Source organism: Dermacentor andersoni, chromosome 6 (genome assembly GCF_023375885.2).
Source record: "Dermacentor andersoni chromosome 6, qqDerAnde1_hic_scaffold, whole genome shotgun sequence".
NCBI lineage: Eukaryota > Metazoa > Arthropoda > Arachnida > Ixodida > Ixodidae > Dermacentor > Dermacentor andersoni.
Genome location: NC_092819.1, coordinates 181,400,057 through 181,427,801, shown reverse-complemented (window position 1 = coordinate 181,427,801; position 27,745 = coordinate 181,400,057). Strand labels below are relative to the sequence as shown.

Below are 27,745 nucleotides of genomic sequence, written 5' to 3'. Positions count from 1 at the left end.
AGACCAGACTGGACTGCCTTCGTCTGTGCAGTCAAATCGTGGTTATTACTGTTGCCACATCAGTGCACTCACTTTCTTAAGTCTAACGTATACTCCAGCTTACAGCTTCTGTCGGTGCAGGTGCTTCTTTACTGGAAACAACCTTTAATTTATCAAATAAAGTTGCCATTTTGTGGTTTTACAAGCTTTCCTCGGGTCTTTTAGTCTTTTCTGAATCTGGAATATCTGGCAGAATGCATGTGTGTCGGAGTTTGTCCTCCAGTAGAGTTCACCTCGAGACCACCGACACACCTCCAGAACTGCAAGACACAAAACGTGGTTCAGGGCAAGCGAGCACTGCAAATTTAACCAGTTTGATGAGACCCATAACTACTGCTCCTACTCGCTCATTCGACCAGTGGATTCTCCAGTTGCTTCTACACTTATTTCTGGTGGTGGTGCTGATGTTGAAGCAGGCGGGGTTAGCCTGGCATACATAGCCGGCAATTGTTCCGCCTGATCCTCCTTCGAGTTGAGATCAGGGGTGTGTCACCAGGTGTGGATGAGCCCCGTGTCTCACAGGAAGGCTATCAGCAGTCGTTGCGCTCTCTTCCTGAATGCCGCGGGCCCTCCGGGGAGAACAACGTCTTCAAGGGTCCTGTGCGTGAAAAGCTTTTGGAGCTTTCACTTTTGGGACACATGTCAGCGCTAGGCGTGCAAGGGCGTCAGCTTCCTCGTTTCCATCAATTCCTACGTGTGATGGAATCCACTGAAACCTTATGTTAAATCCTTTGCTCGTGCTCGTTAGGTCGTCGATCAGTGCCAGAGACTGCCTTGTAAATTTCTATAGAGGTAGGCCCCGATGTAATCTCTGTAATGCTGACTTGGAATCCGTCAGCACCACGACATCTCGTGCAGAAAAGGCCCGTAGTTTCCGCAAAGCCGCGGTGATTGCGGCGCTTTCTACTGTTGTAGAGGAAACTACGCAATCCAGTCGGCCAGACCATGACACATCAAGGGATGGTATGCAGAATGCCGCTGCACAGCTATCTGTTTGTGCGCACACCGAACCGTCTGTGTACACTTGTAGATAGCTTTGAAACACAGTGGAACATATTGACACGTGTACTTCTTTATCTTTACCGGGCGACCACTTCTTATCACCTAACAAATGTTATCGCACAGCGCGGGACGCGCCTGCATGTAAAAGAAGTTTCTGGAATGTTATCGATGGTTCCATCCACTGTTTTTCCCCACAACTTGTGTAATCTGATTGCATATATGCGCGACGTGAATAGTGTAGACCTTTGCGGAAGACAGGCGGGTCCCAGCGGTTACTCTGGAACATTGGACGACTGCTGTATAAAAGCCGACGCGCTTGACCCGCTGATCAGATTTTCGACAATCGCCGACTGTGTTCGCCGCTATCGTTGCGCTATCGTTGTGCTATCGCCGCTATCGTTGTGCCTGTCCTTGTGGGCAGAGGTTCGCCCAATAAAAGCTAGTTTTGTCTTTCACAGTATTGCTACTGTGTTCTTTAACGTCACTACCACGTGTCAACATTGAAAGATCAAGGTATCGGTCATGAGGTAATTGATTTTCTGCAGGAAATATATCGAGAAAATAGTGTTGAAATAACATGGGAAGGAATTAAGAGTACGACAACTGTCGAGGTACACAGAGGATTAAGGCAAGGTTGTCCTCTATCACCGCTGCTGTTCATGCTTTATATGACAAGTATGGAGAGGAGGTTACAACGAAGCAATCTAGGGTATAATCTGTCGTACAAGATTAGGCGGAAAGGCTGTTGAGCAACGACTACCGGGTTTAATGTATGCGGACGATATTGTACTGTTAACAGAGAGCCAGGAAGATTTGCAAACTCTGGTTAATTACTGTGGAGACGGAGGAGACAGTTTAGGTTTCAGTTTTAGTGCAGCTAAGTCCGGTGGGATGTGTTTCAACGATACAACTGATCAGGAGCTTACAATACAAGGCCATGAAATACCCCGAGTGGCCGAATACAAATATCTCGGGGTATGAATAAACAAAGGGCAGATGTACACGGAAAAGCACGAACAGTTTCTCATAGCAAAAGGCCGAAGAGATGCCGGGATAATGAAGCATAGGGCATTGTGGGGGTACAACAGGTATGAGGTACTGAGAGGTTTTGGAAAGGAGTTCAGTCGAGACTAGAAGTAAATCAGAGAGCTGTGGGAAGATTAGCACTAGGTGCCCACGGGAAAACCGCAAACGAAGCAGTACAGGGGGATGGACTGGGCATCGTTCGAAGCACGGGAAGCTCAGAGTAAAATCCTATACGAAAAACGTCTGAGGAAATTGGACGATAACAGATGGGCAGCTAAGGTATTTAAATACCTATACAGAAAGAGCGTTGACTCACAATGGCGGAAATGAACTAGGAAGCCAGCCAGTAAGTATGCCAGACACGAGGACGAAGAAAGACAGAGCATTAAACGACAGGTTAAAAACGCGGAAGGTAAAAATTGGATAAATTCAATGGAAAAGAAGCATAGTTGGCACGGAAGCAGCATTTGGAGCAGCATGGCTCATACAGCGCACCTTTCCACTTCGCAGGCGATCTTCGCGTTCTTGCTGCTGCTGTGTCCGTGCACAGCGTATTCGGAGTATGACCGTTCGCAACCACTATCAAGCAAGGCCACAATCTACCAGCAGACCGGCAACTGTCTCCACACCGACCCACTACAACTACTGCGCCCAGCCTTCTGCGCACCATCATCGCCAACTGTGTCGTCACATCGCAGTGGCAACTTAAGCGGCTGTCCGAGCGTCAGTCCGTTTAGTTGGCACGGAAGCAGCATTTGGAGTACCATGGCTCATACAGCGCACCTTTCCACTTCGCAGGTCTGTAAAAACTTTCCGCTTTATGCTAAGAAAAGTGACGACCCATTTCTGCTTCCGTGCCAACAAGTGTTGGACTATATCGAGACTGGAAACAGCAGATCAGGAAGGAAGCGTTTTATGATAACTCAAGAGGCAGTGCCCTTCTCTTTGAAGCTAGGTCAGGATGCCTTAGAACGCGGAGCTATAAAAAGAAATTTAACGAAGAAGAAGACGCATGTACTGTGTGTGGTAAATCTGTAGAAACAATAGAACACCTCATACTAAAATGTGATGGTATCCATCCCGATGTCGATGCGGCCACAGTCACGCTTCCTGAGGCCCTAGGGTTTAGATAACAATAGTCATGTAAACAAATATGCGGTAGAAATTAGCAAAAAGCGATTGGAGGATTGGTGGCTCAAAAGCAGAGAGGTGACATAACGCTAAAAGGGTAGGAAGACGTATTCAAAGAAAATCGAGAATTTTAATAACACACAGCACAGGTAAATAAAAATAATAGGCAAAATGAAAAGCTGAGCATGGTGGCAACTGCCATCACCCCGTTTCAAAGGGGACGCTCCTACCTCCCATCCATCCATCTATCCATCGACGGAAGCGCAGTATTTTTCGAGCAAAATCCAATATGGCCGCTTTTCGCCGGTAGCGTGCACTGGTACGCTCCGTGCTCTCACTGCTGGCTATGCGGCATGCCTCATTGCCTAGGCTGCCGCATAGCTGCCGCATTTTAATTGCCAGGACACTAAAGAGCCTCTACTGACGCCCATACAAACAAGCCACAAGTGAGTGAACAGGACGTGCGACTTTAATGGCAGAAGAAAAGCAGTGCACCTTCTTGTACAAGAGCAGAAATAAAATTTGCATTTCGAGGTGCGCTGAGCTCACATGTCGTCGTCTCATCACATGGCGGTCTCGTAACGAGCGACAGTCAGCAGCGCAAGCAAACTGGACAGTGCGCCACCTGTTTGCATCGACAGTCGCCGTAACTTGCATTGCGAAGCAATCGGGTGACGCAGGCATCTGCTGCCGCAGCCAACACAGCGACATGGAGTGCCCGGCATTTTAGCGTTGCCTCCCTTCCAACCTGCACATTTCTGTTTGTTCTTTCGCGTGCCACTAATGTGTAACGCACACTTGGTACCCCACATTCTCTAAATATGGACATGGTCGGTTTTGTGGGCATCACCATTTTGCAGCCACTTTGGAGGCGTTTCCACCCATGTGGATATCAACTTCATGCACTTCGGACCATATAATCATGTATGATAGTCTCCATTGACGCCAAATCATGGCCGAGGAAGGCGACAAGCAAAATTTGAACACGGCAGCAGCAGAATAGGACGGAATGTGGAGCACCAATCACGGTGCGTGAAAATTCGGAGTATATTTATTTATTTATTCCTCAAATGCTCCTGGAGAGGGGTGTTACATGAGGGGTGGGCAGCTTCAATGAAGAATGTGTTCGATGGCACACCTGAACGCAGTCGCACTGGAGTGGTCCGCCGCTTCTTCAGGCAGATCATTCCAGTCTCTCGCTGTACGTGGAAAAAAACGAATGCAGATGGGATGATGTGTGCGCATGCGGGGGGTATACTGGCTTTGAATGATTGGTCCAGGATGAATGGCGGTGATCGGGCGATGTGACGCTGTTACCAATCGGGACATGATAAAACTTGTGATATAGAATAAGCCTGGACACTTGACGTCTCGTTTCTAGACTGGAAAGATTTGCATTAGATTTAAGCGCTGTGACACTAGTATATGAAGAATAGTCATGGCAGATAAATTGGGCTGCGTGGTTTTGGACAGATTCAAGCATGTTAGAAAGACTAGTATGATGAGGTTCCCAAGCTGAGCATGGGTATTGAAGTTTGGGCCTTACCACAGATTTTTAGGCAAGAGTTTTTACCGAAGGAGGGGCAAATTTCAGATTTCGCCGGAGAAAGCCTAAGATGCGGTTAGCCTCGTTAGTTATGTTAGGGATGTGAGAGGACCATGAAAGATCGTGCGTTAAAGTAAGCCCTAAGTATTTATAACGGGTCACAGATGATATTGTTAAATTACCTAAGAGATATGAGGGTGCTACATAAGAATGCCGACGGTTGAAAGAGATTAATGAGGTTTTATTTACATTTAATGACCATGTCTTACACCATTTCTCAACTGTTTGTAAGTCACGCTGCAGGACAGGGATGTCTGAGCTATTGTTAATGGTTCGGTAAATAACACAGTCGTCCGCAAATAGGCGTATGTTAGAAGATATGTCATTAGGAAGGCCATTAATGTAGATTAAGAAGAGAAGGGGGCCAAGAACACCTTTGGGAGCCCCAGAAACACAGGAGACAGAGGAGATGAAAAGTTATTTGCAAAAATTAACTGTTGCCGGCCGGTCAGAAAACTGTGCATTTATGAATTAGGGGATTGAGATTCACGACTTAAAGTTTCAAGAAAAGACGATTGTGGGGTACCTTATCAAAAGCTTTCTCGAAGTCTAAAAACAATGAGTCTACGGCTACATTAAGGTCTAATTGTGAACTGATGTCATTTATAAAGAGTGCAAGTTGAGTATCGCAAGATACCTTCTTAAGAAATCCGTGCTGACTATGATGAAAAAAGTTGTTAGAAAATAGAAATATCATCATTCGGGAAAAGCTGACATGCTCCATCAGTTTGGAACAAACCCTGGTAATGGAAATTGTCCGGTAGTCAAGACCTGACGTTGAAGAATCTTTTTTGGGGACTGGAATGATCTTACCTGTCTTCCAGTCCTGCGGCACCTCTCCAGACGAGAGTGACTGTTGAAAAATGCGTGATAAGATGACACTAGTGACACCTTTTGTATATTTAAGCACTTTCGCATTAATTTCGTCAATACCAGCCGATGACGTTAGCTTCAAAGGTTCTATTAGACTGCAAATGCCATCAGGCTGGCATGCGAGGATATTGAGGGTTAGGAAAATAAGGAAGATTGCCTGCAGATTCTTTTGTAAAAACTGAACAGAATGTTGAATTAAGTGTTGTTCCAAGTTCAGTATCAGGGATAGGGACGCCATTTTGGTCAAGTATTTTTATCGATTTCTTTGGGCATGGATTGACAACCTTCCAGAATTGACGAGGGTTATTACGTAGCATATCGGGAAGTGAGGTTGAAAAGAATGATCGCTTAGTTTTGTTAGCTTGTGACTGAGAGATTTTGTCAATGCAGCGATACTTTTCCCATGCGCGTGGCATGTTAGATTGCTTGGCGATACGATAAAGCATTTTCTTTTTATTGTTCAGGCGTTTTAATGCGTTAATAAACTAAGGGGATGAGTGCCGTTCAGTTACAGTAATTGTAGGAATACGGGCCTGAGCTATTGTTAATGGTTCGGTAAATAACACAGTCGTCCGCAAATAGGCGTATGTTAGAAGATATGTCATTAGGAAGGTCATTAATGTAGATTAAGAAGAGAAGGGGGCCAAGAACACCTTTGGGAGCCCCAGAAACACAGGAGACAGAGGATATGAAAAGTTATTTGCAAAAATTAACTGTTGCCGGCCGGTCAGAAAACTGTGCAACCAATTATGAATTAGGGGATTGAGATTCGAGGATATTCCTGCATTTGGATTTAGACATTAACCAGTTATCTTCAACGGAACGACAAGTAAACGTTTCAAGAAAGGAGTAACTGAACTGAGTTAACTTCTAATTGAACGCGACATAATCACCTCTGTCGTAGAGTGTTATGACCTTTCTTATTTTGGGGGGATATACTATATGAAATAGATAAGTAGCGTGAATTACAGCATGATCACTAAGCCCGGGCCAAAACGTTAGCTCAGAAAAGTTGTCAGGATGCGTGGCAAACAAAAGGTCGAGCAAGCTGGACGATTGATTTATATGCCTTGTTGGGTTGAAGATGAGCTGAGATAAGCCAAACTTAAGACACGTGTCAAGAAATCCCCTTTCTGCGTTGTGCTTCGATAATGTTAGTGCTATGTCAGACTATAGTATTGTTGGAAAGTAGAAAACGCCGAACAGAATTATTGGCGCGTTAGGAAAAGAATGTGCCAGAGTGCAACGTGCCTCATGGAAGCATGCAACAAAGCTTGAATCGGCATCAGGAGGACGGTAGCAAGATTCTAGTATTAAGGGTGGGTGAGAATTTTTAGTGCACACAAACAGTATTTCCAATTATATGTCGCTGTGCGGGCTGCAGGAGCAGGTGCTTGCCTCGAGAGACTGTTTCCCAATGAAACTGACCAGGCTCCCACATAACAGAAACGTAACACGGTGACTAGTACCAAGTCGGACAACAGCGAAACCAGATTCCGCACTCATCACTTCAATGTAGCTTGCGCAAAAACACAGGCTGTCGAGCAAGAATAGCAATCCTGAACGATACTAGGAATTAAAATGAGAAAGCTTGCATTCAAGAAAGAGGCCACTCTACCTTGCAAGCACTGAACGCCAAAAACAATAAGAAAAGTTTAATGCTACTTAGCACACGATGCAAATGTTAATTCAAGACATATGCCAATGCCGCATTAGCTATTTCAGGAAAGGAACACTAGAAAATACTGCTACAGATATGTTATGCTACTAGACATTGACTGGTATTAAGTATGAGCAATGAATCGGTTGACCTTTAATGTTTGGTTGAGGAAGAGGAATGATCTCTAGCAAGAATGTGGAATGAAAAAGCTTGCACACTTCTGGTTTCACAAGCACATGCATGAAAGACATGAAGCTATTAGAAATGATACATTGTTTTTCTACATGAACATGATGCACCGCTTCACTGCTAAAAAAACGAATGTCCTCTGGTAAACCAAACTGAACAGCAAGAATATTTGGGACCAACAGGTACGAAATATGGAAGAATGATCATGCGTGCAACTGTTTAACACATTAAATTCAGTACTTTAGCTTCAGTTTATCAAAGGGTTATTTGGTTCTGTGGACGAAATAACTTGCAGGTGGACTCGAAAAAAAATTTATATTGATAAGGCTGCTCAGTCATCCATGGCTACGGCTTCAACGAGATGAAAAATGTGACGCGCGTTCCGATATCACTTTCTCTTTCGTGAATGTGTGCATGATGATGGCCTCGCAACTAAAAGTTTATTTCGGAAACAGCAACGGGGGATCCTGACTGCCCATATGTAATGCAGCATCTAGTTCGTTAACTTGTCTCCACCTGTAAGTTAAGGAGACCAATATTACATAAGGATTCATGCAGCGATATTAAAGGGGTGGAGACATCACAATTTTCGTTCATGCGTTTGTTCATTCAAACGTTGTGTCATGCTTCAGGGAGCACGATACACACAGCGGGATTCATATATATCCAATAAATAATTTAATAATAGCATTATTATACCGAGCGATTTCGGTTTCGGTTTCTGGGCTTCGGGGGATGCTATGACGTCACAGAGGAGGAAACGCAACATGGCTTGGTCACGTGGGCCACAAAAAATAGTGACGTAAAACTATGCTGCGTCGTCTGCTCGCGCATACGCGTGCTCTGCCAGCAGATGTCAACAACTGGCGATTCGAAGTGCATGTCGCGATTAATATAATTATTGCGAAGAACGACAACAACGGTAAGAAATCATTGCGGCTTGTGACAGTCGGTGATTCATTCCGAAGCGCCGTACGCTTTAGCTTTGAATGGATGGATACAACTTGCTTGTATGTCCGGCAAGGTTTAACGCGACCCGCGCTCAGGTCTCCCACGGAGGAACGTCAAGGCCCTGCCTCAACGCCGCTTCACGGGCTTGCTGGACTGCCCACATCTGAATTCCGAGGTCTGAGCTGCGCAGAGCGGCGGCCCACCTCGACGACAGGGTCTCCGGAGTAACTGCCATCCCTTCTATAACTACATTGCACTCCCACAGCATGTGTTTGAGTGTTGCTGGTCTTTCCTGGCACAATTTGCACGTGTCGTCCTGATGCTTATCTGGGAAGATACGTTTGAGACGGAATAGATTAGGGAACGTGTTTGTAGTTGTCGCCAGGCAACGGCCTGCCTCCTGTTCAATTTGGGACTCGGCGGTGGGTATATCCTTCTGGCGTTCAAATATGCACTGGTGATGTCGTTGTATCTGGTGAGCCTGTCCCGTTCTGCTCGAGAAGCGTTCGCTATCGTGCGAGAGGCGTTGCCCTGTTCGGCGCGGCGGGTCATGTCTCGCGCCGTCCGGTGCGCCGTCTCGTTTAGGTTCGGGAGCGCGTCGCCTTCCGTGGTGACGTGCGCGGGGAACCATATGATCCTCGAGCTCGCGGTTTTGGATCTGCCCGCTTTGGCCAGAATGGACAGGGCTTCCTTGGAAATTCGACCTTTGGCATAATTCTTTATTGCCGTTTGCGAGTCACTGAGTACAACTTCGCATTCCTGTTCTGTGAGGGCCAGCGCAATCGCTACTTCCTCCGCTATTTCCGAGTGTTTGGTGTATACACTGCATGCGGTTCTGATTTTTGACTCTGCGTCTATGACTACGGCGGCGTATGTTTGGCCGTTCGCATATTCGGCTGCGTCGACAAAGCGCGCGTTTCTCTCCCTGCCGAATGAACGGAGCAGAGCCTCGGCTCTTGCCTTTCTTCTACCTCGGTTGTAATCGGGGTGCACGTTTCTTGGGATGGTTGCCACCGTAATGGTCTCTCTGATTTTGTTGGGGATTTGCATTTTCTGGCCGCGCTGGTTGTGGTACGTTATGCCGAGCGTGTTCATAATGTGTCTTCCCGTCGTGGTGGTCGACAGGCGTTCGAGCTGCGAGATGCGTTGTGCTTCGGCTATTTCTTCTATGGTGTTGTATATGCCCAGCTGAGTCAGGAGCTCGGTAGTTGTCGATTCCGGTAGGCCCAGGGCTATCTTGTACGTTTTCCTTATGAGCGTGTTAATCTTGTTCTTTTCCGCGACGTACCAGTTGTGGTAGGCGGCTACATAGGCGATGTGGCTGATAACGAATGAGTGGATCAGTCGAATGACGTTGTCTTCCTTCATGCCCGCGTGTCTATTGGTTATTCTCTTTATGAGTCTCGTGGCGGAAAAGGCCTAGCGACGATATCGGCGGCGCCGAACGATCAGAGGCGGTGAAGCTGCCCTCGGTGCCAGAGTGACCACTCCTTGATCGCTGATTGGCCGCTTCGCCGTACGGCTGCCGCACAAATGGGTCCCGGGCCCATCCTCTCTACGGCAAGGAAATCTCGCCGTTCGCGAGCAAAACCGCCGTCGCACGGGGGCCCGCGAACGGCAAACGGCGTGCGGCGAGTTTCCGTGCCGGTAACGTGGACAGGCCCTCACATTGAGAAAGGCCAAGCGAACGAGAGACCGCTCCGAGCTGCCGAACTATGCGACTATGCGAAGAGAGAAGCGAACAACACGAACGCCGCATATCCTGGTCCCTTTCGGAGTCGGCCGGCTCAAACGTATAGGCCCGTCCGCTCGGCAACTCGCCGCACGCAGTTTGCCGTTCGCGGGCCGCCGTGCGGCGTTCGCGTTGTCCACTTCTCTCCTCTTGTGTCCGTGCCTGCACGCCTTACTCTTTCTTTGCATTAAGAAAGGATTTCTATATGACTGTAGCTCGGTCATAGTGGAGGCTATGCTCGGTCGCTCGGCTCAGCATGCTCCGTAATCGGCATTTCATCGCTACTCATCATACGTCACGTTTTTGTGCTAGTGTGCTATGACGTCAATATTTTCGTTCCTCCTCTGTGACGTAGTAACTGCCGCGCTAGCGATGGGTCTCGACTACGAGAAGGCGTTTTTAATGACTTTTTGGAGCTGAATTAAAATTATTTTTAAATGTTTGCAGCGTCCAATACTTCGTTCTGGGTGTCCTTGCATACGGAAGCAGCTTACAACATGCTTTTTATAGCCTCAAAATTTGGTGTCCCAACCCCTTTAAACGACTCACCGGTACTGCTGTCCTCAGTCGCAGAATACGCTTCCCGTTTCGATGCAGACGCGTGGCGCACGACCGAAATGTAGCTTTCGGGCTTACATGTCCGCTTGCAAACACGTCACGTCAGCCCAAGTTAAATAATGCCAGACATCGAAGCGCAATAAACTAGTTTAGCAACAAAAAGCAACCAGTCTAAATGTACAAACGAATGAATTCGTGCCGCCATGCACTCGAAAGTACCGGCAAAAATTTTAAATCCATGCCAGAGGTCACGTGGAAGATCGATGATGCTGAACGCTACTTGCGTTTATAATGACAAAAACAGTAAACTGACTAATGAAGTGTACAATATCTAAACAGCAATGATAAATTTGTACTCAATTTTATGTAATAAACATGCTTCGTTAATTGCAGGAGAAAGTTTGTAAGAAAAAATTGCGCTTATTACGGCGCCTCTAGCGGAAGACATTGAAACTAATCCGGGCATCCTTTGCATGCTTCTACTATGCTCGTTTTATTTCCTCGCTCTCTGGGGCCATTTCTTGAGAGAGTGCGGGGCCTGACGAGCCCTCCGAGATGCGCAGCAAGCCGGTGCCTGTGAACTCTAACACCCGTATTCAGAAATGCATCTTCACTTGAAGCCCATGCTTGATTTGATTTAGATATCTTTAACGCACCAAAGGAAACGCAATGAGCGTCTTGGCTGCGTTCGCACCAGGCGTCATTTATATCAAGTCAAGCATGGGCTTCAAGTCAAGATGCATTTCTGAATACGGGGGTAAGAATTGTTCGCTCGCTCTCCGCACACTCGGCGCTGTGCTGCCCGAATGGAAGAGACGCTCCTTGAAGAGCGGCCCGTGCTCAGTGCGTTCACGGCGCAGGTTGCGCGAACGCGAAGAGCAGCGTGAATACGAGAAGTCGCAAAGTGAAAAAAAAGGACGGTCAGCCGCGACGTGCTTCCGAAATTACGATCACGTTGGTGTGAAAGGCATTCATTGAAAAGCAGAACACCCACAGTGCATTTGTGGTGGTGCAGCCTGCTAATGCGTCGGGTTGGTTTCCTTGTGACGTAGATTCGATCACGCTCAGCATCCTTGAAATTTAAGGGATCTTTCTTGTTATTGTAGAGCGGCACATTCCCAGTGGTACGTGACTAGTTACCCAAGTTGGCATCAATGATGCTCATTGAAGGTGTTTTCCCGCCTACCTGGCTCATTGGGTAGTCCGTGGTGGAATGGTTGGCGCATCGGGCTACTGGGCTGAAGTAACGGGGCTCGAAACCAGCCATCGGATCAACTAGGGTCAATGTATAAATGCGTGCCGCTCTTCGACGAACCTCTTTCACGCCGGCATGGGTCACTGTAGATGCGGCACTGGTTGGCGCCGCTGCTCTTTGACGCCGACTGGGTCTTCAACGAACCTGCCAACTTGAGTCACTGGGTATGTGCAACTGGGAATGCGCCGCTTTAGAATGACGAAAGATACTTCTTAAATTTTTTCCATGTTGATCGGAATAGAACCGACGTCACACGGGTTCCTCAAGGACTCGCAACCGTACGTAATAAAAGGCCGCACCCCAAATGCACTGGGTATGTTCCGCTTTTCAATGAGTGCCTTTCACGGCAACTATAGCAACCTGCGCAATGAACGCACTATGTGCCGCTCTTCAATGAACCTCTGGGCAACTTGGCCCACTGAGCGAGCGAGGGAACAATTCTCAGCATTCGCAGGCACGTCAAGCTTCTCGTCTAGGAGACCACTTGCGGACTTCTTGACAGTTAGATGGCGCCCCACGTCCAGAAAGAAGCACGTGGTAGTAGCCTGGTGGGGGCCGCATGACGCGTTTCTCGGCGTTCGCGCGCACGTTTCGCGGCGGTGACGACAGGTGGCGCCGAGAGCGCCTACGGCGAAGGAGAATTCCCGCTGCCGTACACACCTCATACGTAACTTGTGTGGACGGTGACGATACGCTGTTGGTATATTACAGAGAAAGCCGCTGGTTGGTCGGCATTTTTCGTGTCGTCGTTTGTGGGCAAAAATGTGGGCCGATCCCGGAGGTAGTGCAATACGGGGCCGGCCCGCAGCGGAGGTGAAGGCTTCAAGCACTCGGCAAAGTGAAGTGAAAAGTGCATACATTCTTCGGAATCACACATACGACATATAGAACAGCATTCGTTTCATGAAGAACAAGCTCAGAACGAGCATACGAACCACATAATTGTCTCGACTACTGACCTTATCTCCACTACTGACCGGTTGACAGTTCCGACTCCTTTAAATTCAAGCGCTTCTGGAAGTTGTATGTTACGTACTAGTTTCGCTGGATGAATCCCTTCGCATTCTATTAGAATGTGCTAGTGGTATCTGGATTGTTGCTGCGGCACACTCATGCCTCATCCAAATGCTTATGCTTCCTCCGGTATGTTTTTGTCCTTAGGCAACCAGCCCGAGCCTCAACTAGCGAGACACTTCTCTTCGTGCCTGTGCAGATTTTCCTTTATAATCTCTTTTTTATTATACTTGTAAACCTCCATGGTCCTTTTCGTTTCCATTCTTAGCATCCAAATCGCTGTCTCTGTTGCTCTCACTTCCTTCCTGATAACTCCTGGTTGTCTATCTACACTTTCAATTAGCATGTGCTTGGTTCCCATCTTCCTTGACCTCTTGCTCCGTTCTGTGTCGACGCTTTTCAGGCACGAATACTTGTGCACTTGGCCACCCATTTATTTTGATCCATGTTCCTGAGCTTTCTTCAAAACTAATTTTGTACAGTGCTTTTACTTCAAGAAGGCCCAACCCATGTCCCCTTGCGCTGCCTCATTTGTGGTTATGCCGTGGGCTCCCGAAGCCAAACGGCCTACCAGTCTCTGGTTAACTTCGAACCCCGACAATTTACCCGAGCTTAGGCACAAAATGGCATTTCCGAACGTCCGCGCTGGCACCATGACTCCTTTCCAGATTCCACGCACCAACTCATAATTATTGTGGCCCCAAAGTGTCCTGTTTGATTATTGCTGCATTCCGGTTCCCCTTTATTTTCAGATTATCTTGGTGGGTGCTTGAATAAGTCTTTCCTTCGTTGATGTATACGCCTAGGTACGTATATTGCTTGGCTATGGGTATAACTCGTTGTTGAATCGACACTGCGCAGTTACTGGTCTCTTCATTAAAGATCATAATTCCCAATTTCTCTGAGCTAACTCTAAGAGCTAGATTTGTCGTTGCGTTCCCACACATGTTGGCCAGTGTCTGTAAATCTCTTGCTTTGTCCGCTAGTAGCACTATGTCATCCGCATACATCAGTGATCGGACCTTGTGTTGCAGCATTTGTTCATTACGCGTGTACGATAAATCTAATCCTAATTGACTGTTTTCCAGTTGTCTTTCTGTGCCCTTAACATAAAGCGTGAACAACAATGAAGAGAGGGCATCCTTGCTACAATCCTTGGTGACTTTCCACCACTTCATTATAATTTTTGCATTCCCATACAACTGTTGCTTATTTGTCTCCATATAACTCCCTCAGCAGCTCCACAAGATCATCTATGCCTTCGTGCTTGAGAGCATCCCATAACAACTCCCTGCAGTGTCTATGTTGTCGCAGGCTCCCTTAATATCTAGAAATTATATCCATAATGGTCTATTCCGAGCTACTGAACTCTCCATGCACTGAATTAGAACAAAGATACTATCTTCGAAGCGTCTGCCTGGTATGAGCCCATTCATTGGTTCCCCCCAGTACATCATTTGTTTCTGGCCATTTCGACAGTTCTAATTTTATGGCTACCCGCCGTGGTTGCTCAGTGGCTATGGTGTTAGGCTGCTGAGCACGAGGTCGCGGGATCGAATCCCGGCCACGGCGGCTGCATTTCGATGGGGGCGAAATGCGAAAACACCCGTGTACTTAGATTTAGGTGCACGTCAAAGAACCCCAGGTGGTCGAAATTTCCGGAGTCCCCCACTACGGCGTGCCTCATAATCAGAAAGTGGTTTTGGCACGTAAAACGCCATAGTTTTTTTTTTTTATTTTATGGCTTGCATTGCCATTTTATATAGCACCGAGTTTACTGTAACTGGCCTTATTGGGTGGCGTGTCAAGCTTCGAAAGGAAAGGAGCGACGTCCTCTCCCACCCCCGGCTAGAAGGAGAATGCTTGCTCCATTTGCAGCCCAATTTATTACATTTTACAGCGGAGCTTATATGGCTAGGGTACCATAGAATTTTCGTGTCCGCACACAAAAGCCATCATCGATGGCTCATAGCCCCGTGAGCACTCACAACCCTGTAAGCAAGCAAAAAATGCAATGGCTGATAGCCCCGTGAGGCAAAGGCTACAAGCACTCATCAAAGTGCAGCGAACACTGCGTACATTCTTTGGAATCACGCATACAAGATGCGTTGTCAGTGATTCCGATGTGGATGTGTCAGGACTGAAAGGGGAGTGGTGTACGCGTATCGTGTTGGAGACATATACTTTGTGGTGCTACAACGATCCGGCCCAACTGGCCACCCAGCGGCGTACGTGCATCGATTTGACGTTATCAAAGAATGCGTTTGCAGCAGCGAATATGCCGATCGTGTATATCACAGCGACCACAAAGCGATTGTGACCGCCGGTACTGAGTGACAATGAGTGATGCAATAAAGACTTTACCACAAGTTTTCTTACCCCGATGTAGGGCGATGTGGCCTTAATTTCTTTTTTTTTGTATTACGTGCTAAAACCACAATACGTCATAGTAGAGGACTCGGAAATAATTTCTGAACACTTGCGGTTCTTTAACTTGCATGTAACGCATGGCACGTGGGCGTTTTTTTTAAATTTCGCTCCCATCGAAACGCAGCCGCCGTGGTCGCGACCTCGTTCACAGCATCGCCACGCTATAGACCACGGCGGGTGCAATTCAGCTGGCTAGAAACGCAGCGTTGGCCGCTCCTTTAGCTCACCTCTCAAAGCGGGCAACGTCAGCGAATCCCGCGTCCAGGTCCCAGTTGAGGTTGCTCGTTCTCGGCGGCAGGCAGAGGTACTTTCCGTGCACGTTTCCGGAGGCGTACGAGCCCCCCGCGCCGACCAGCGAGTAGACGCCCACTTCTTGGGGCTCCGAGTATCGCGGCGCTGGGCCGCGGTACATCGCGGACGGCAGCACCGGCATCGTGGACGTCATGCTCGCCTCGTCGATCGGAGGAAAACTGCAGAAAGGCCGGCGACCACGGTTAGGAAGGAGCACTTGTTAGCTGCCGATAAAGTAGGAATGTTGATCATGTATGAATGTGCATGATTTAATTAAGGGAAAGTTATGCCGAAACAACGCCAAGACAGTATATACTGCGTAAGGCATGCATATTAGATTACGGCAATGACTATAATGATGTTTGTTGTGATAACCTACGAAGTAATCAAGTGTTTAAATTGCACTGGCGACAGCTTCCGTGTAGTTGCCCCGCCTCGGCGCTCGAACGCAAGGATTTGGAGCCGCGTGCTGTGTCGTGTCGTGACGTGGTGTCGCAGCAACAACCTCAGATGGGAGGCTGTGCTACCAATAGCTGGGGGTGAATAATCTGCAGTGTGCCAACATCGTTCAGAAATCGGAAAAACGACTCCTTGTTAAGTAGCGGCTCGGATCTATGGAAGAATGCAGGGTGAAACGGCATGCGATGTTTGTATCCACGTGAAAATTGCTGCTTTCGTTCACTGTCTGCTTCCCTGCATTCTAGCGACACAGGGCTAACAGTAAGGTTCTCACTCGTAGGTTACCTAGTCACTTCAAGGCTGGCAGATTCGAGGCCCTCGCGTATGACCCACGCCATTAGGCAGCAGACTAGGGTTTATTAGCTACGTGCAGACTCTCCTCCTAATTTAACGTGTTACGCTACGCCATTGGACAAAAATAAAAGGATACTGCCCGCCATGGCTCTGAGTGGCGCTGGCTCACAGGGCTAGCTCTCGTTCGCATAAATACTTAAAGTAGTGGACGGATTGATCCCCCTACCCCACCCCCAGTCACCATAGCACATTTTTTACTCCAGCGCAAGCGTAATGCAGGTGTTGTGGGTTCGCCTGACCTCGGCGACTAGGTACCTTTTAGTCTACTTTCATTTGGCTTTTCCTCATTATTTTCTGCATTTCAATTTGGACAGCAGCAAATTACCCCTGTGCCTTCCTTCATTGCCTCGTCGTTGTATATTGTTGCGATTACCAAAAATCGAGCCCCTCTGTTTTCCTTATCGTTCACACGCACGCACGCACGCACACATATATATGTGCTCCTGACACTGCCCAGGTGGCCGCCTCAAAGGGACTCGTCTGCTAAGTGTTGTGCTAGCATCGAAACTGCACGCAGGCTCTTGCTTCGCGCAACTGAAATGGCGCGAGCTTTGCTTCGCTACTTCAAGCCAGAAGCAAAATTATTCGCTTTCACGCACAAGTGTTGCACGCCTCTGGATGCGTTCTCGACGTGAGAGAACGAGTCTACGAGCACGGTTTGGCTCGGTATTCGAGTAGTTACCTCTTTTCGTGGCACTGCTTCTACCCGCTAACGAGCCCTCAATTTTCATTTACTTTAGCCTGATCAAAGTTATTAGCCGTTTCTCGAGCTAATGGTCAGGAATGATGATGAAATGTGCATATTATATCCACGCCACTGAAATGCATTTCGCTCGGTCACTGCTACTGCGGCCACACTTTGAAGAAAGCGAAATGGAAAACTAAAATTTAGGGACGCGTTCAAGTAGACATAAATCCGAATTTTTCTAACAGGGCCGCCTCAGTGAATTTCTGACGCATTATAATAATGCATTGCGGCGCTATCGCAAGTCGGCGAGAGGGATCGCGCTATCTTTACGTAATTGAAAAAAATGTGAATAGAATTAACTCGTCTCGAGTTGCAAATCATAGTGAATGGGTCCGGTTAGCCAGACACCACCGCTCCACGCGGATAGCCCCTCCCAAGCGCATATCGGATGTTAAGGTAACAGCAGCCTGTCCTGGCCGCCGGCGCCTATGAAGCATCGGCGGCGGAATCGTGCGAGGCATCAGATTGCCTGGAGCAACCATCTAAAGAAGACATGTACTTCACATTAATTTCCATGTATTAAAGAATTTGCTTGCCCTAACATTGGCGACAAGAATTTCTTAACCGAGTTTCTATACGCACAGGCACAAGAATGACGCAAACGTCCGGCGACGGAATTAGGAATGTTAACGTATACGAGCACCGAAAACGCACTCGCCGGTGATTTGAGGACTGACGACTAAACAAGGACACACGACGTGGAACGGAAAGCGTAAGCGTAGGCTCCTGCGTTTCAAAAGTATTAATTCCTTAACGGAAGATGCTGACATCAAGCTGCGTACTGGGCCGTCGGTGGCCTGGTGGCGCTCCTGCTGCGACAGCTGTCGGGGCGCTCGCCGGCGAGCTCTCCTGTCAACAGCGTGCAGTCGATTGGGAGCAGATATGTTCACGAAAGAAATACTCGCACATTTAACAGCAAAAATACCATTATGTTACCAACGTTCCGGCCGGTGGCCCGGCCTTCATTGGAGTGAACGAGACTACTAAACACGTGTGTTCAACGCTGTTGGAAAGGAAAAAGACACGCGGAAAGTACATGTGGCTCCAAACGAAGTGTCGGTGCAAAAATAAATAACTGAAATATACCTCTCTTTTCATTCGGTACGGAGGTATAACACATGGGCAGAACACAACAAAAGGCTGGCTACAATGAGTCACGGAGATGGAAGCGTTGTCCGCACCCACGAAGAAGCGGGCGAAGAAAAATAAAAGCGCCGCGGATGGGCAAAAACATGTGGGCGGTTCAGATGAGCCGCGCTGCCCAGTCTCGAGGAGTCGTTGAGGACAAGGAGGCGCCACTCTACCTGCCGTGCGGAAAGGCTGTGCGGCACAATAGCTGCTCCAGTAAAGAAAGACGGGCGCAAGCGTCAGCACGAATCAAGGCCGTTTTAGAACAATTTGACTTTTACGCGCGAATGCCCCGACATGAGGCATGCCGCAGTGCAATTATTCCGACCACTTTAACGTGCGCCCACTGCACGGTGCACGGACGTTGTTGCACTTCGCCCTCGATCGAAATGCGGCCACCGCGGCCGGCATTTGATCCCGCGTGCCTATAGCAGCGAAACGCTAAAACCACAAAGCAACCGCGGTGGGTCGCTTTACATGCGTCGTGGTTAAATAATAAGAATGTTTTTTTCAGCTATAACAACATTGTTCTGGTCAGAAGCGAAGCACGTGAGTTCCCCGGTGTTTTCAGTACTCGGGTCGGCGGCAATGAACTTATACATATAAGGCAGCACTCACAAATTTCCCGGCCGTGGCGTGAGCGAAAGCTTGGTTCCAATATTGTCGCTTTTCAAGGGCCCTTCATCAGGTCTGGTTATTTCTAACTGACAAGCGCAGTGCATACAATGCGCCCTAGCGGTCGTGCCTGCAAAGAATTACACCGCTACGCGCCGCGAGAAGGCTTGAAATTTCAAACCAAAACCTGCGCCTAACTGCGACTAGAAAAGCAAACTAGTGTATGTGAAACGACAGCCGGGATAGACAAATTTAAAAGGAATGGCTTCGCTCTTTTGCTCGTTTTTTATTTGTCGGCGGAAGCGGGACTTTCGCAGCCGACAGAAAGGCATCGATGCAAGAGCGCGTCAAGGAGATTCTTATAGGGAAGGGGATAAAGTGCCGTGCAGTAACTGTCTCTCAAGAGCGGACATCTCAACCGCGCTGCACCAACACCCTCTAGAAAAGCTTAAGGCCTTAGCTCTCTCTCCGTGACGTCACACGACGGGGCGGATTGGTAAAAATACGTAGCGCTGTTTAAGAGAGGTTGTCTCGCAGATGCAACGAGCGGAACCTTTTCTCTATCCTTCAAGAACGAGCATGCATGTATCTTAAAAGAAATTTGACCGGAAGAAAGCTATAGGAGCAAAACATTTATTTACACAATCCAGTTGTGGTTGCGCTATATCAGGAGCAATACACGTTCTGGAGAGTTGTGGCTTTCCTTTTTTTTTTTTACTTATCGGCAGTGTCAACAAGTTCGTCTTTTAGCTTTCCCCAAAATTTCTTAAGCAAAACGTTCGTGCTGCACTGCAGGATGTGCTTTAGTAGTACTTCGATCGTGTGACAATTCTCGCAGGCGTCGAAGTCAAATTGCTCTTCGTTTGCCAGCAATTGCAGGGTCAGCTTCATGACCATCTGGCGTTGTTCGGGCATTAGTAGAAGTTTTGGTTGCGTAGCAAGCTGCTCTACGACAACGTAGCTGTGGGCAACAGCGTTAAGTGCAAACATTGACGCATAGACTAGACCGGTCCATCTTCTTAACGAGATCGTATACTGTTCATGAGCGGCAGAGACTGTGATCGTGTTATACACAGTCAACGCGCCCCTGTATTTCAGGCAATTGAACGTTTTCAGGGTCCCGTACACTGAATATCAGGATCGGAAGGACGTCCTGCATCTTCGACCGAGCCCCGCTGCTTACAAGAGCGTTGCAGCTGGGATGCCTCTACCTGCTTGTGTGCGCGTTCCCCGTGCTGGTCAGTGGAAATCGTAGGCAAGGTGCAGCTTGTTTTCGACTTCATAAATCTGCCTGATGGAAACGCGATGCTGCGCACCTGCCTTTCCAAACCGATCTTTCAGGCAGTAAATCTGTATCGTCCCAAAAAGGACATACGACATCACAAGCTCTTTGAAGCTGCATCTAGCAAGCTGGATCGTTATCAATGGAAAACACTGGTTGTTGGAACTGGCCTCTCAGCCTGTCTCCCTTCCACGGAGTTCTCACGTTTACACTTTCGCACCACTTGAGTATGACCTCGATTAATATAGCGATGGCCACAAAAGACAATAGGTTGTGCTTTGCTCTAAGAGCACGTAGCGCCTCAAGTAAGAAATCATTGAAGATTTGTTAGACAATTGCTTTATGTTCTGCCTTTCAATGTTCGAAGAATAAAAGGCTTTTCTCGACAGCCCATAGCCATGTTTTAACAGCTGGTCAAACTCTTTCCTGTGAAGGTCCCTGATTGGCGCAAATGACGCTGTTTGCATGCGCTCTGACTGTGGCGTGTCTGTTTGCATCTCAGGGAAGTAGAATCAAACTTGGCCATTCTTCTTGTTGATCCAGTTATTCTGTACGCATTTTAGTGTGTGTACCGGATCTATAACGAAGAACAGCGGCCTTGCAAGGTCTGATGGATGTTGATACGCAACTCTGTTAGAAGGAGGCAATTCGAACAGGGACATCGCTTTTCAGTTCAGAGTTGTCGTCGCTCACGACGCACACAACCCGGTACCCAATCTGTTCAAGCCCGCAAATCACATCTTTAAACGTCTTGTGCAGGAACTCCGCCTCTACTCTGTGCACGATGTGCGCAACTTCTTTCAATTTGCACGTCAGGCTGCTCACCATGAAAACGAGCGCACAGTTTGCAGCTTCATTTGTGTTAAGCGCAGCGCCGGTAATAGTACCCCATTCGTAGTCAAAGCTAGGTTTTTATATGTATTTCGTTTACCATAACTGTGACAAAGCGCTGGTCATCTTTCCGCTCAGAAATCCTTCTCGCCATGTAGCTGAGGAATGCTTCACTCTGATGATTTTGTTGAGGGCTCATACCGTTAGACGAGCACACTGACCTGATTGTCATAGGATGCGTCAAGGTGATGCTTCCATGACTGCGTATGTAAGCGTACGCATGTGACGATATAATGAAAAGAATGCAGCAGAACGTCTTGGCATCAGCAGAGTTGCATATGTGTTGTTTTTTAGACAGGTAAAAGGAAACGTGGTTTTTCAGAAATAGAATACAGTCGGCGTCGTCTTCTGCTTCGGACGTGGAAAACTGATCCAGCAGTAAACAAACAGCCCAGCAAATTTCCGCAACTGAGTTGGACATCAGGTTACCGTCGCACTTCATGCCTTTGAGGAGTTCCGCGATACCCTTTTTACTGTTAGAAATTTCGGGAACGCAGATATTTGAGCCTAGTTTTTTAAAGGCTCTCTTCATGACATATAGCGTCACGCTCAAGACTCGTTTCACGGAAACAGAATATTTCAGCCACTGCGATTCATCGTTGACGATGTGAATGAGAAGATTTTCGTTTTTTTTTTCGATTACGTCCCAGAACTTCATCTCCTGGTTCCTCAAGTGGTTGGTAAGCTCACTCGAACAAGTAACTCGATCCCCTACTCTGTCCCTATCCGAGCACCCATACTCTGTCGCCTGCTGTATGACCTGACGCCCTGGAAGCGTCAGAGCACTCGTGTCTTCCGTGGAACCGGAGAGACACAGCACCGCATATTTTTTGGCGTTGATGCAAGCCCAATATCCGCCATCTTGTTGGCGCAAATGTATGTCTGCATTTGCGTTCCACTATCGGCAAGTAGCGCGATATCATTGGCGAATACTTATCTGGGTAAGCTCCACTGCTGCCTACATCCTTCGAGGGTAATGTCCCGCTCTAACTTAAGCAGTGCTGTATAGAGCATACATAACAGAGGCGACAACGGAAATCCTTGTTTTAACCCTTTGTTCACATCTATCTCATGTGGTTTGACGCCACGCGTGGTTGTAACGACCTTGTTGCCCCTATATAGGCGGCAAAGTACGGCAGTTCATGTACGTGGCATATTAGTATCCCGTAGGTAGTGCACTTACCTCTCTCGATGGCGAACGTTATCGTATGCTGTCGCGACATTTATGAAGCAGTGCAAGAGAGGGAGCGACTCTTTTCTGGCGATCTCTATGCACTGGCTGAGGTCAAACCGCTTATTTTACACGTGCCGATCCTGGCGAAATCTGTTTTGGAGTTCGGTGAGGTGGTTGTTCACCTCTGGCCCGGCTCCCATCGAGGCTTTTTATCTGCGCAAAAACCCTGTACAACACACGTCCCAGGAAGCAAAACTCGACTACAAGCGTTCCAGACTTGTCTTACCCAGCTTGGCCCTGCTAGTGCGAATTTAAGCTCCAAATTAGACGTGTTCTGTAAAGCTTATATTAGATGTATTCAGTACTTCTGCTGTAAGATCTGATGGAGAGGTAAATGCTCGAACACGTTTTTAAAGTTTGCGTGCATCTTTTTTACCTCCGGCTCGCAGCGATTTATTGGACAACACCATCAGTGGAATGATTACATCGGTGTGTTATCGTCATATAACAGCGCTCCGCAATATACAATAATCAACCAGTGTACTACAAGGCTTATGCACGAGACGATTTCGCAGAGACAGCTGTCGGTGACAGCGCGTGTACCAATATCTGCCAATTTAAATTTACCGCATCATCCGAAACTGAAGCCAGGCCAAGGTTTCGTGCGTCGTTGATCACAATACAACAAAACCTTTCAATAAAAAATGTGTAAAGTTATTACTTAATTTGTAAACTTTAATAAAAATATTTGAATGGAGTTTCACCAGCTATATAACATGGCGTGTCGCAACAATAGGTGCGCTACTGTGGCTTGGCCGCTTCCAACGTGCATCTGGTCGATTGCCGCGCTTTGTAATGTGTTCCGCGCGTGCATCGCCTGCTCTGTGTCTTTCTGCGCTGATCGAACTTTTTGCCTCTTTTCAAAGCTCTGCTGCACGATTTGAGCATCATGACCAACTAGGTTTATTGTTTCACATCAATTAATGCATGTCGGTTATTGTTTCGAATTTCCTTGCGGCATGTCCAACTTAATAAACTCGTCTCGTTCAGATTACATTTTGGTTGATGTAGGATCACTCGATGCCGTTAGTATCGATTCTCCGCGTTAAAGTTGCTACATCGATAACCGATTCTGGCCAAGTTTCCACGTTGTTTCCTCGTGGTCTAAGGTCGCCCACTTTTTAAGCTAGTGCTGTAATTATATAAACACGAGCTATACCATTTATGGACGTCTATTACTTCATTGACTGTCTGAAAATTGCATCACGATGCGAATATTATATCTGCGTCCATCCGACTAATTGCATCGACGCGTAATCACGTACGTTCACTGTGTCAACTGCGCTCATTTTTTTTTTATTGTCACTTTGACGTTCACATTGCAGAAAACTTCGCAAAACTTGTTTGGTCCCATAGCCTGGCTGGCTAATAACGGAACCGATTGTTCGACGTACTTGCATAATTCGGCTAGTGGTTACAACAGTGAGAAAAGGAAAACAAGACTAAATATAGATTTTAGAAAGCGAAAAAGGAGAACAAAAGGCAACATGGCGCACCACAACAAAGTGAGACTTCGTGCGAACGCCGTTGTCGCCCGTTCTGTAAAATACGCTTTGATGCTATTTTTTAGCACGCATGGCCTTGAAACAGCAAACGTTGGACACCCTGGCCAACACAAGCACTCCTCCGGATCGATGCTGCCCGGTGCCGTGAGGCAAGCGTTTCAGCTAAGGATGCGAACCACAGTGATATAGCCTCGAACCAGGTTGCACCAATCATGAGATTAGTTCCTAAGATCTTGGGACACCAAGATCGAACGGGCGCAGCTACGTAGGAGCATTGTTATGCATGCTGAAGGTGTGTCGTGCGGCATGATATTAGCTACCGTCCAAGCTGTCAAAATGTTCACGACTCCTTTCTGTTTTTTTGTAAGTGCTTTCAGATATTTCCGTACTAATGAAAGACATAGGTGGACTGTACAACGTCATGATAAAATATTTTCTAGCAGCTCTCAGTGTTCGCAACAAAACTGGTAGAATTGCAATGACCGATTACAATATGTCCTTGGAGAACTAGGGAAATGTGACCACATTAGAATACAGGTTTAGCTCCGAGCTGCTTTTCGATGCCACCTTGCAAGCAAAAGCTTCATGAATTTACAATATGAGACGTTTATATAACTTGTGCCAGGTGTAACTAAAACTTACACCTGGCACGAGTTCTAAAAATGTGGTAGGCATGTTAAAGTGACTTCATTATTTTATTAACGAAAAGAAAGGGAACCGAGGGACCCGATTTTTATTAATCATAAGAAGCCAACAAAAAAAGGACACCAAGGACAACATAGGGGAAATTTCTTGTACTTACTAGATGTATGAAAGAAATTATAAACAAATGGAAATGAATTAAAAAACAACTGGCCGTAGGTGGGCAACGATGCCACGTCTTCGATGTTTTTACCAAATTATCTGCCGTGGCGCCGTTTGCACATCCATTTCTGGGCTGTTTATGTTTTACTGCTGAATTAGCCCTTGCAGTGTTAGCCAGCGCCACCACTGGCATACCTTGGCGGCAGGTGTGGAACATCCTTTATGCCGCAGGAGTCGTGTTGGGTGAAGGCAACTGGTCAACGAACCCACACATGCTACGCGAAAGTATTATTTGACATTTTGTGGCTTCATTTTTTTTAGATGTTGTATGCACAGCAGGTGCAGTTGTAACTTTTTTATGCTATGCACAGTTTTTGTGCATAAAATGTTGCCACAATAATAATTTCTCGTGAATGCATAATCATCCCGTCATTTTGTGTCCTGCCATGCCTTTTCTAGGGCTTTCATTCCTGCCATAATGCAGCCATCGTAATAGCCACATTGTGTATGTTAGTTTTTGTAGCTTTGAAATCTTTTTGCTGTCATGTTTTTTTTTCCAGACGTGACGGCTTTTTCTTAAGATGCGCTTAAGAGGCATTTAAAAGACTTCACTGAGAGCACTTTATCCAGTATTTTCAGCCAGCATGGGTGGAAACTTAAGCAGTCGAGGCCAGTGGTAGAAAAGGAGCCTCGGACCTGCATGCTTACAGTGTCACTGAAGATAACTTTAGAGGGCTGTTTGACTAGGCATAATTGCAGTGATTCTTGCTCCCAAAATTCGTGATGTTTGGAATGAAACCAAAATTGATGGACACATCTTAAAGAGAAAATTGTCATGCACCCAGTGTAGCTACACTTGGGTGGATGGCAATTTTTGTATAAAATTCCCTCCCCCTTGCAATTCCACAGAACTGAGATTGCACAAATTTAATTTATTAATCGCAGAACTGTTCGTTTGTGACAATGATTTGGATATCAGCCACAACTGTTGATACTCTGTGTTGCTTGCATTGTTTGACTAGATGCTTTGGTGTTCGAGAAGCTAATGGAAACTGACACATGAGAGAATGTGACGACTGGCACCGTTCGCCAAGCAGCAGTCACCTGGTTGAAGGATTGCAGTATATGAGCGGGCAAGAAATTGGCATGTTACGGTAAGCTGGTGTTCAGTCAGTTCTTATTCAGAAATTTAAACTACACTAATCTTATTGACTAAGTCAGCATTGTGTAATATGTTTACATTTCAATAAAATTGACTGTTGGTTCTACATAAGAACTTAATGCATGATATATGATTAATAGTCTGTCTTAGGGTTCTGAACTGTACTTACATCAACTATCACATGTGGTCTTCAAATACCTATTGGTAATGGCCAGATACCGTTTAAGGCCCACCTATGCATGCAGCTGCGACATCATGCTTTACTGTGATCATATGGAAACTTGTATACATTATGAGATTTTCTACTTTAGAACTAATAAGTTTTGCGAACACCGAGTAGTGTTAGACATCAATTGTTGCAGTTGTAATTGGTGTTCAGGCCCGCTTGCCAACAAGATGCAAAGTAAAAGAAAGCTATAATAACTGTTAACTTCCAAGCAGCAAAAGAACGTGGGAGATGCTATGGATGAACGTGAATAGGGATTTTAATTTATAGAGTGAAATATATCGGTCTTCTGGCATTATGCTATGCCTTCACTTTCACATTTTTGGTCCCTTAATTATGGTGCTTTTATTTCTTTTATGTCACTGTTAGTCTTGTGTGGACAGCCACTGAAAAGCGAGGCTTAAAACAAGCAGCTGTGCATTGCGAGTGTTAATTGAGGTCCTAAAGTATTGTACTTTCATAACTAGCATGGAATCGGTCTTGCAAATGGTGTGTGCATTACAGAAAATATAGAACTATAAATAGAATGTCCCCAGCTGTCAATCGGGAACAGTATCTTTTTGGATAGTGTCATCGCTATTTTTTTAATACGTAGCTTATTTGTTAATCATGTTACTGTTAAGGATTCAACTCTTATTTGCTGGTTTTACTCTAAATGAGTTGGTTTTTTTTTACTTGCGCAAATTCTTCAAAAGCGACTAGGCCTGCCACCAGCTGACATGCATTTCTTCCTCCTCCTTAGTCCTGTACTTTAGTCTTAAGATGCTGGGTCAGTCTTTCTAGACATGACATTCATAATACATATATTCTAGTCAGTCAATGTAAAGCATGGCATGTCAGTCATTACCTATATATGAATTTAGTCTCAATCAATGCAAAGCAAGCAGATGCACATAATTTGAATGAATGCAAATTTGTATTTTGCGGATTTTCCTGCTGCCTAAACATTGTTATAAAATGCTGGTTATAGAAAAGCGTTTTACCGTATGTTTGCAGATGTCTTTTCAGTGTACTTCACTCAACACCCTTGTGTATTTTTCTTGCGTTAGTAATACCCAAGTTTATAAAGTGCTGTTCACTTGCAAAGTGTTATGCTGATTCGAGACTTCCTTCGTGAAGACTTTCATTTTGGTGCAGAAGTGACATGGCTGCCATATGTACACATGTTTGTGTGTCATACACAGGCTCTCAATGTTATACGTTCACAGATTTTATTGCGAACTGTGGAGTCTATGCAGGTGCTTTTGAGAATGTATGCCTTTACAAAAGCTGCCCATAATACTGAATGATTTACAGATTAGTAGATTTTTGCGTGTTTTAATTTTGAAGTTAGAGTCAGTTGTATTGAATACATGTAAATTTACTAGAAATCCTGAATCATGACACTGGCCCCAAGAGAAGCATACCAGTACTAGTGATCTGTATTAGCGCATGATTAACATAGTTAACCTTCTTTTTTTACAGTGCAGATTGCATAACGGTTGCTTCAGCTCACACTTTCACAATTCTTTCAAAATTGCTTGAGGCAAATGCACAATTCCCTTGAGCTGGTCTACTCGAAGAGGCGTACATTGCTTGCA

The 27,745-nt window shown here is 46.5% G+C and overlaps 1 protein-coding gene across 1 annotated transcript in view; it reads right to left on the bottom strand.

Moving 5' to 3' along the window:
* Positions 1-27,745, bottom strand: part of LOC126523978 (decapping and exoribonuclease protein-like) — a 203,099-nt gene that overhangs the window by 142,884 nt on the left and 32,470 nt on the right. Inside the window, exon 3 of the mRNA XM_055066976.2 lies at positions 15,694-15,936. Coding sequence (XP_054922951.1) covers positions 15,694-15,936 — 243 coding nt within the window. The remainder of the gene's footprint in view (positions 1-15,693; positions 15,937-27,745) is intronic.